The 10,694-nt window shown below is 37.0% G+C and overlaps 1 protein-coding gene across 1 annotated transcript; it reads right to left on the reverse strand.

The window, feature by feature from the left end:
- Nucleotides 1-6,484: 6,484 nt before the first annotated feature.
- Nucleotides 6,485-9,478, reverse strand: LOC125480884 (coniferyl alcohol acyltransferase-like). Its single transcript, XM_048592123.1, has 2 exons — nt 9,027-9,478; nt 6,485-7,620 (listed from the first exon to the last, which is right to left on the reverse strand). Exons 1-2 carry the CDS (start codon nt 9,432-9,434, stop codon nt 6,652-6,654), a joined length of 1,377 nt encoding a protein of 458 aa, XP_048448080.1. The 5' UTR covers nt 9,435-9,478; the 3' UTR covers nt 6,485-6,651.
- Nucleotides 9,479-10,694: the final 1,216 nt, after the last annotated feature.

Raw genomic sequence — 10,694 nt, forward strand, 5'->3', positions numbered from 1 at the left:
TTTTCTTTACCGTCTGCCTGCGCCCTAAAACACCATTGCAAAGACTTTTGATTAGTATTGCAAAGACATAAAACTTGATTCTTGGTGCAAATAAAGATTTCCCAACCTCATCAAACTTAACCACTAACTAGCGGGTGGTATATCTTGCACCATTTTAACTCGAAATAGCTCCAATTTGTTTATTTGTTTATTAACATAGCAGCAAAACACCCAGCTTTATGTGACACACCCCAACCGAGATCAGGGCATGCTGGCCGTCACCCGGAGGTGACGTAGCCATGTGCACGTGCGGAAGCTAGAGAAAATAATGTAAAAGTACGAATAATTTAAAACCTAGCATACAAAGTATTAAGACAAGTACTATTGTATGTGAGACGCAAAGTTCAGAGCAAGACTACAACAATCCAAGGATAATAATACGACAATAATACACCCGAAGGTGACCCTACATTGGTGAGTATCTGTCAGAAATGCCGGGACGCCCTCTGGGAAGACCACCGCAACCGCTAAGCAACTAGAACCTGGAGGGGCGCAAAACAAAAGCGTGAGTGGGCAAAAACAAAGCTCTTTGAAAACTCTTTAACAAAACACATTCTAACCCCTCGCCGTAAAACCTGTATACATCCCAGAAAGTGAACGTATATACATATGTATAGATATGCCAATCATGCTCCAAGATATGCCATTCATGCTCGAGAATATGTCACATCAGAATCTCATAATAAATGTAAATACTCAAGCATAACTCTTATCAATAACATCTAATCTAGCAGCCGGGAGTCACCTAACGTGACCTGTACGACGGCCTATAGAGCTCCAATCTCAACTCACTAACCAAATCTGCACACGAGTCGGAACCACCTAATGTGGTCTGTACGACAGGCTTGGTGTAATATATATATACGCTCTAGTGCTACGATCACGTGAAGCTGTGCGATAAATCGCGGGTCACCTACGAGTCGGAACCACCTAATGTGGTCTGTACGACAGGCTGTGCACCTAACCTGGATCCAAGCTGAGCGTGTGGTGCGGGAGGTGAACATACACGTGAAGGCTATGCCCTGGCCACGGGCGGGAGCACTAACACCGGGGTGCAGATAATGAGCTCTCTAAGCATCTCAAACTACAATTGCATAACAACATGAAACCACTTACCTGGCACTTACCTGTGCGTCCACAGCACCAAATACAATTATATAAATGTATGCGATGATGCATAAGCGATAATACTAAAGTGCATGGCATAAATTAATTAACTCTTTTATTCTATTTCTGGGAATTTAAAGTATATAGGTATATACGGAAAACAAAAGCCCACTCACTGATAAGTGGAAGGGTCGTAGCCCCCCTGCCTCGAGTGAATACGCTCGTCCTCGGAGTACGTATCACCTATACGCGAAAAAGCTACGAAAACGTCAATTTCAAAGCACATAACCAATTCCTTGTAATAATTTCTCATACATTGCTCAAAATGGACAAATGAATATACCAAAGTGATCTACACAACCTCAGGATCACACACATATTTTTAAAATAATTTTTGGACCATGCACGCGCCCCCACGCGCCTGGAATGGCACGGACCCACGCGCCCCCACGCGCGATCACGTGCAATGCACAGTCAGGAATATTCCGTTTGACTGACGGAATATTCCTTAACTGACGCCGTCACTGCCGTTAGGAATATTCCGTTAAGTCAAACGGAATATTCCCCTGTCTTCTCCGGCGAGCCACCGCCGTCGCCGCCGCCGCCGCTGTCGTCGGAAAACTGCAAAAACTTCAAACTTCGTTTTCTCACTTGTTTTTCAACCATTTTTCATGTTCTTTATACCAAAATGAAGCTTAGGACTAGTAGAATCACGTTAGACTAGTTTTAAGGCCTAAAAATCAAAGAATCTCACCTGCAACAACGATCCAAATTCGGCCAACTTTGAACTAAGCTTTCCCAACGTCCAAATTCACCCAACGAAGCATTCCCAAGCTCCTTGAGACCTCACTAACACATCTACAAGCTTAAAATGTCCAAAAACTAACTAGATTAAGTTTGCATGAATAGTGTTCAAAACGGATTACTTCGAATCGACGTGAAAATGGTGGTTTCCTTACCTGGAAATGGCACCACTGGACTCCTTTCAGCTCCACGAGTTCAATGGTATAATTGGTTTCTTGATTGGTGAAGATTTGAGTATGTTTGTGTGTGTGTCCGTGTGTTGGAGAAAGGAGAAGATGAAGAAGAAGAGAGCTCGGGGAGAGAGAGAGAGTGAGACAGAAAAGAGACATAGGAGAGGGAATCAGGGAAAGGTAGAGGAAAAGAGAAAATGACAGGTGTGTGTGTGTGTGTCTCACACATTTCCACACTACCCAAAACTACACTAAACGAAATTTTAACGAACTAGGGGTAAAAAGGTAAATTCACACGTACGTTTTATAGTTTTTTGGGACGGGATGTCACATTATGTCTCACTTCAAAATTTCTTAAAAAGTACATGAAAATACTCGATTTAAAAAGGACTGAATTGGAGCCTGCATAACATTCTCTTGGCAAATTCAAGTTTATGGAATAGTCTCTTGGATCCCAAGTCCATGGACGGGCTGTGGTAGCAGAAAGAAAAAATGCAACCATGGAAATGCTAGTCCTATATGACATATGCAATTATAATGGGGCAAAGGACGCTTCTTTGAAAAAAAAAAAAAACAAAAGAGTCAATTAGAGATGTTATTTTATAAAAGGAATGGTTGTAAAGATACATTTACATTTTGAATTGGGTTTGAGAGAGTAGTTTAGGTAATAAATTTGGGTTTAAAGAGATATTAATCTTTAATGAAAAACAATATGAGTGAAGAGAGTAAGTTAGGTGTAAAAAGAAATTACATGGATTCAAATAAAATTTTATTTTCAATTTTTTGAGAAGTTATGAGTTCGCGAAATGTTCGACAAACCATTTTCCAAAAACTGCACAAATTAGAGCCCAATTAATGGTATTGAGACCAAACTTGAACTGAAGTAGTGAAGTTGGTTGAAGCCTTCGATAAGAACTATGATATATTATTGAATAAACGTAGGAAAACTTGTATAATTTTGAACAAATATAATTGTAGAAAAATATAGATAAGCTACATTCAATTGGATAAGACGGTCCACTTGTGTGAGTGTGACCAAACCAGCATAATTTATTTATTTATTTTTTGAAATTATTAGTCTATAGTCAATAGTGTTGTTGTTACTATCACCACTGTACTTCTAATAGCATATTATTAGGTGAAAGATTCTTCTATTTGGCGGATTGACACAACCATTAACAAATCATGGCGAGCGTGGAATAGTACCAGTGAAAGCTACTTAATTTCTTCTCCTAATTTACTAATCAAAATATAAGTTTTGTTTAATTATGTTCAATCCTCACAAGAATTGACCCAATTCAGTAACATTAATTTTTTATTAGTACTCGCAAAGAATAATGCACCAATTCAGTAAAGCTGTGAATTAGTTAAAGGTCTATAGAGTTGTTAACCTAATTAGATATGCTTATTGAACCCTGAACCTGATGTTTATTTAACCCCTTCTGTTGGCTCCCTCAACAACAGTAGCAACCAAACCCTCAAATCACCGCCTTACAACTTTAGGGACTTCCTTTTTTTCGTTTGTTTTCTTTTCTTTTTAAATTTTTACCCTTGCTTGCTTCACCTTCTGATACAAATTGGGAAGGTGTTGTAAAATTAGGGTTTATTAGGTGAATTTAGTTTATTACAAATGTCATACCAACTATGATAGCTTGGTGAACCACTTCATTAGCCCCTCCACAAAGTCCTATTTATCTTATTGGGTAGTACTACATAGATTAAGCTCAGTACTTATTTCTTGATTGATTTCTTAATTTAGAAAAATAAAACCCAATATATAGTAAAGGTTGAACTACTTTGTACTTCTATCAAATCCTATTAATAAATCAATACAAAAATGGGGGTTTGGTGATATGATTGCATTCTAACCTTTCTTGAGTGCATGAATAATATATACCTTAATTTACACAAACAGTCCCATATTTCTTCTGGCACGTTCGTATAGCTCGGACCAACCCATAGGTTGTGACGGCCAAACTAAATATATAAAATCCAATAATTAAAGAACTCTCTTTTCCAATATTTTCTTTTCTATCCATGCCAACTTTCTTGGCAAACCGTATAGACATGCATGCATAAATATGTCAACTTCGGTCGTCGTGGCACCATGACTAATGAACAATAGCATGAACAAAATTATATAATAATTAAGGTAGTGGACATTGCCCATTGGTATACAAAGTGTGTGAGCAAGGATCAAATTTTCACCATGAAAGTGATTGCATGTATTATTATTACTATTTATAAGTCATTCCCATTTATCTCATGTGCGAATAATTCGTAAAATGATGCACAAACCCTCCATGCATGCAGTTGCTAAAAACTAGTAATACGTACGAAAGTGGCTCACCCGATCCCTCCCAACAGATTTACTGACTAGATAATTTTTGTGTGGAAGCTTGTTTTCTTTAGATTTTCTTAGTAGTTACCCCTCTATTGTTTTTCCAAAGCAATTAAAGGCAAAAGACCATTGCATGAAAAAGTGCGGTAAAAATTATAATATTATTACAAGTCACTACATAAAAACTTGACATATTAATTGACATTAGTTGTACAAGATGGAGTGGGTAAACTATTATCAGTGGCTAAGGATAGGTTTGCAGCCTTTACCCACCTCATTAGCCACTTATGAGTTATGCTGCATAACTACCGTTAGGGGTTTTATATTGTCAATCTTTTATGTAGTCAGTCTAAATTCATGCTATTTTGTTTTTATAGACGATAATAGGGGTGGGTAAACTCTTATAAGTGGCTAAGGGTAGGTTTGCAGCCTTTACCCTCCTCATTAGCCACTTATGAGTCTTTACTCTTTACCCCCCTTATTCTGCATAACCACTGTTAGCGGCTTTATATTGTCAATCTTTTATGTAGTCAGTCTAAGTTCATGCTATTTTTTTTAATAGACGATAATAGGGGTGGCTAAACTCTTATCAGTGACTAAGAGTAGGTTTGCGGTCCTTACCCACCTCATTAGCCACTTATGAGTCCCTACTCTTTACCCACCTTATTTTGCATAACTACCATTAGTGGCTTTATATTGTCAATCTTTTATGTAGTCAGTCTAAGTTCATGCTTTTTTTTATTTTTTATAGATGATAATATATTTATACTAAGAGGTAGGGAAAGAAATTAATATTAAACTCGTTATCTAAGAGATTCAAATCTTAGATGCGACGTTTGCAAATAAAAAAATAACATTAAACCGTAATACTAGGTAACAAGTTAGAGCTGAAATCAATAGAACATTACTCGGCAATTATTGCCGCAGTGCATCATATATCTGAGTAAAGCTAGAGAGCTAACTGCAGTTTTAAAATATAAAATAAGATTAAATTCCTCGAAATCTTGCAATGTCATTCAGATATTGTTAACGTTTCAGAAGTCATTGTAACTTTGAAAAGGAGTTGACTTAAAGAACACATAATCCTAATTAAAACACTACATATAGTAAAAAAAAAAAAAAAGGTATTATATAAGAAGCATTGGCATTGGCAAGTTTCCTACTACTATCGTGCAGAGCCAATAGACAAAGGACACACACACACATACATACATACATACGTACGTACATACATACATACATACATACATACACACGCGCGCGCGCGCACATACACACACATATACAGACACATACATATACGATATATATGTCTACGAAAGTGCAAAAGTCGAAAGACATGTAATAACGAATTCAAATTCAACACGAAATCGACTTGACTCATATAATCCCTAATCCCCATCACAACCGTGTGGAGAATATATAACTTCATAAAAAGAGACAAGGAAAGTGACCATGAAATATTAATACATATATACGGCTCTATTCGTATTTTAAAAAATTGTACTAGAAATTAAAATTGAATCATTTGATAAAGAATAGCAACTATCTGTGAATTTTTTTTTAACTTTATTGGAGAATATTGTACTAAATTTATTATTTACGAGATTTAAATATAAAACTTCTCACTTTGAAGAAAAATACTACGACACCGTTCTACTAAGTAATGAAAAATATTAATATCTTTGCAACATTGACAGAAAAATCCTTGCAATAAAGTGGCTTCGTAATCCCCTGTCCATAAAGTGGCTTTGTAGTAAATATCCAAAGGAATATAATATGGAAATAACACTACATAGACTGGTTCTCTGGATACATACATAAACTTACGTATACTCGTTTTTAACTTAAAAGTAATTTTTATATCCTGATTTGAGAGAGGATCTACAAAGTAGATAGTACACAGATATGGGAGATTAATTAATACTGTGATGTAAGATTGGACTGCGATAGATTGAGTTTGATATCAGCCATAGATGACTAATATTGATACACTCGCTTCAAATATAAGTAGCTGACAAACTTGGGAAATGGTTTAACATATTAACCATAAATATATACAAACAAAGCAACAGTCTCTTGCATGCTTTTGATACAAACAAGATACAACATATTTGCAGCAAGAGCGGTAGATTACAAGTAAGGGATAATGACATAGCCATAGGCAATACTACTTGATTATATCTAAATTTAACTAAGATAATCAAAAGTCAAGGGCTTTAACACATCAGCAGCTTCCTTCTCTATCAACTCCACCTGCCCTTTCAGCATGTGCATGTACACAATCCAGTCACCATTACCAACTGGACTTGGCATTGGCATCACATACCCGGCATTTCCTCCCCACGGGAAATGGTACGACCCGAAAACTGGCGAGCCCCACCCAAAGTCCATCTTCGAAGCGGGGAACCGCTGGCCAGACGACACAACGAAAGCTGGCCCCTCATCGCTTCCACTGCCGTATATTTTGGCCAAGCCTGGCACTGGCCTATGTGCCTCAACCCAATCTATCAACCCTAAAAAATGCTCCTTCGTCACAGCACATTCCAAAAAATTATGGACTTCCTCAGCTACCCAATTTAGCGGTTTCTCAGTTAGGTCTTCAACTTTTTCCCCACCAAATGGAATAGACAGCACATTTCCAAAGTAGGTAGCCATTAATGTTGGATGGTCGTTTTGGTAATGTCCCTCACTTAATCTTGTCCGTCCATCAACCACAATGCCCATTTTACATAATTTTTGGGCACGATCATTACTAGTTTCACTTTTTGCTACCATTTTCCACAAGAATGCACAGAAAGACTCGAGCTTGGTCCTTTTGCAGCCATTGGAGGTGGCTAGGTCTTGAAGATTTTCAAGCTGCTCGGATGTGACATAGTATATGCGGCTGATGAGATGGTCGTGATCATCAGTTGTACTGCCTTTACTGGGAGGTGGCAACGCTGTGACGGGCACGTACATGTTGTTTAGGGAGGGGTCGATGTGACCAGGACGACGAGGGTTAAGCAAAGAACGACGAAAAGTTGGTTGGATAGTGAGGGATTTGGACTGAGCCATCTCAGCCCATGACACCAGAAACATGTTGGTTGAGTAGGCATCTGCTATGCGATGATCAAATGTGCATGCCACCACTATCCCACCACACTTAAGCTCAGTTGCCTGCAATTTAATTTGTTTCCATAATGTTAGGAATTAGAAAATATTGTCCCTCTCACATTTGTGGTTGAAAATATTTCTCAAAACAAACCATCCATACATAGGGGCCCCTGGAAGGGGTGGATAACTGTGGTTAGCCACTAGTTTGTCCCCCTTTTAAAGAGAAAAAAAAAGGAAACTTTAACGAAAAGCTCCTGGTACTGTTCACTTTAACGAAAAACCGCATTTTTACACTGAAAAGTCAATCCTGATACTATTCACTTTACCCTTTATTTTGTCCTTATTGTTAAAACTCAAAGTTTTCAAGCCATTTTCATTAGTTTTCCTAAAAAAACAACCATCCATACATAGGGAATAAAAACTTGGTGGGTGCCCTGTAGATTAAGTGGCAGGTACTATTTGTTTAAAGGGAGACTTTAGATGCGATCCCTAGGTATGAATATTCTTTAGCTGAAACCTTGTTGATTTTCAATTTATGATCGAAGTCCTTGAAATTAATGTTATAATTTATTCTATATATGTTACTATATTTTTAAAATTAAAAATTGAAATTTATAGTTGTTTATATTAATGAAATTTTAAATAAAAAAAATCATAATTTGTGGTAAAAATATTAAAACATAAATTATACTATTGTGTGTGTGTGTGTCTATATATGTAAACATGGGTGCATTCTTCAAAATCACAAAAATTATTGTATCAAAATATGGGTACATCTTCAAAATAAAAAAATTATAATAAAAAAAAGATATTAGGCTTAATAACATTAGTAAATTTTTTCGATTAAACTTGACATAGATACATTCTCAAATCAAAGAAAAAGAATGTACCCATATAAGTTTAAAAATGGATTAGAAAAAATTGAATAGATTCTATATATATATATATATATATAAAGGGTACATTTTACGTATAACAAAATGGTATATTTAAGAATGAGTACATTTTAAGATTAAAAATTTGAAAAATATACATGAATGGATACATATAAGATTAAAAAATTGAAAACAATTTTTTTTAAAAGCTAATGGATTCAAACTTTTCTAATTTATTTATTTATTTTGGAACTGTTTTGAATTGAAAATTAGTTAGGAGTTTAATAAGGTGTGAGTATTAAAATTCTAAATCAATTATTAATTTTTATTTTAAAAAATTATGTAATTGATATGTAAATTTATTATTACATTAATGCTAGGGACTTGAATCAAAATCTGAAAACTAATAAGGTTTCAGTAAATGAACATTAGTAATTAAGGACCGGATACTAATTTTTCCTTGTTTAAAATATGCCTCGTGTTACAAGTTCATATTCATACCTAGATTCCGTAACAGGTTACATATTTCAACTACACAGTACAAACGTTCGAAACGTGTAACATGTAAATGACATGAGATAATACGACACAGACCTGGACAGCCAATACGCCATGCTTCTTGTTCGGCACCAACTTACCCTCAATACTCTCATCAGGGTCATAAAGGTTGAGCTCCTTAAGCTCAACATCTGCAAAGGCTTCAGCGAAATCAACGCCGCGGTTGTTGCATAGAATCTCAGGCTCCCCGACAGAGTTCGGCACTACCTCACCGGCGAAGGCGTAGAAAGTCACAAGAGCTTGAGCCATGGCCTTCTTCAGAACCCCAACCATGGACCCAAAGCTCATGCTTTGCTTATTTTTGTAGCAAAAGAAAATTCCCACGTCCACAGGTGGCAAAAGCAAGTCAAGATTGGAGAGTGGTAGCCAATGCTCTTGCAATGGCAGGGCAGCTGCCACCACTTCTTGCTTGCTCATAGTCACCTTGAACACTCCTCGCGCCATGTTTTTGATTAACTAGTTAACTTCTATATGGTTTAGGTTTTGTGAGCAAAAGACTAGAAGAGAAGTTCTAAATTTATAAGGAGGAGTTGGAGAGTAAAATGACGTTATAGCCAGTTGGATTAAGGTGACGTTTGGAAGGAAAAATAAGGGAGAGCTGGCTAGGTAGCGAAAGCCAACCACTCTCAACATTTTACTTTTGTTAGGGAGGAGTACAAAGACAAAAAATAAAGTGAAATACGTGGAATCTTTTCGAGTAACATAAGAAGTCGAAATGGGAAAGGATCCTCTCTGGATCCCTTCTTTCTAATTCATTAAGTTTGGGACCATTGAATTTTGATTAAATGGTTACAAACAGGGAATCATTTTAAAAGTTATAATAACTTTAGTTGTTAGATTAAATTTCAATAACTTGGATCCTTGAACTTAGTGAATTAGGAGAAAGGGACCTTTCTGTCGAAATGGTTCAAGTTTCAGATGGGAGTCAACAACAATGACAAGGAAATTATTTTAGGGATCAGGATCCTCTCCTAAGCAAATGGTGAGGATCCTCCTAACCAGACCCATCGGACCGTTCAAATTTTATCCAATGGCTACAAACAGAAGATCCCTCTAAAAGTTATCAAACAGGAGGTCCCTCTAAAAATTATAATAATTGTATCCGTTGGATAAAATTTGAACTATCCGATGGGTCTGGTCAGGAGAATCCTCACCATTTGCTTAGGAGAAGATCATGATCCTTATTTTAGGATGATGCTTTTTTTCTTGGAAGTAGAAAGTTATTAACTAGGGTTTTTTTTGGAAAAAAAGTTTGACTGTAGCAAAGGCTACAGACAAACTCCCTCAACTTATTCACCAACAAACACAAAAGTACAAACTAACCACATGCCCAAGGAACAAATATACAAAACAGAACTAGGCCCCAACAAAAAAAAAAAAAAAAAAAAAAACAACAACAAGGCCAGCCAACTGAAACATCCTTCGCCACCGAGCACCGCCGCCGCAGACATCACCGCCAAACCCGAAAAGCACCCAGATTCCAGCCAAGAAAAGAGATAGTCGGCACCAGAGGGATTAGCCAACTACCACGAAGAAGCTCGGGGAAACCCACGAGCAACACTGTCAAAAACGACAGACTGCAAGGAGATCCTGGTGGTGTTGGAAACACCCGACCCAGGGAAAACGTCCCCGCTCTACACACGAACTCAAGAGCATAGAGAAAAGTGGTTGAAGATCGGACTGAGGGAAAGAGGGGGGAGGGAT

The sequence above is a fragment of a genome, unplaced genomic scaffold (assembly GCF_019419815.1).
Source record: "Pyrus x bretschneideri cultivar Hongxiangsu unplaced genomic scaffold, Pyrus_bretschneideri_v1 Contig37, whole genome shotgun sequence".
Lineage (NCBI taxonomy): Eukaryota > Viridiplantae > Streptophyta > Magnoliopsida > Rosales > Rosaceae > Pyrus > Pyrus x bretschneideri.

Bases quoted from the DNA above. Each gene is read 5' to 3' on its own strand.
- LOC125480884 (XM_048592123.1), bottom strand. From the start codon at position 9,434: ATGGCGCGAGGAGTGTTCAAGGTGACTATGAGCAAGCAAGAAGTGGTG. The intron at 7,621-9,026 runs GTCTGTGTCGTA...ATTAAATTGCAG, and splicing joins ATGGCGTATTGGCTGTCCAG to GCAACTGAGCTTAAGTGTGG.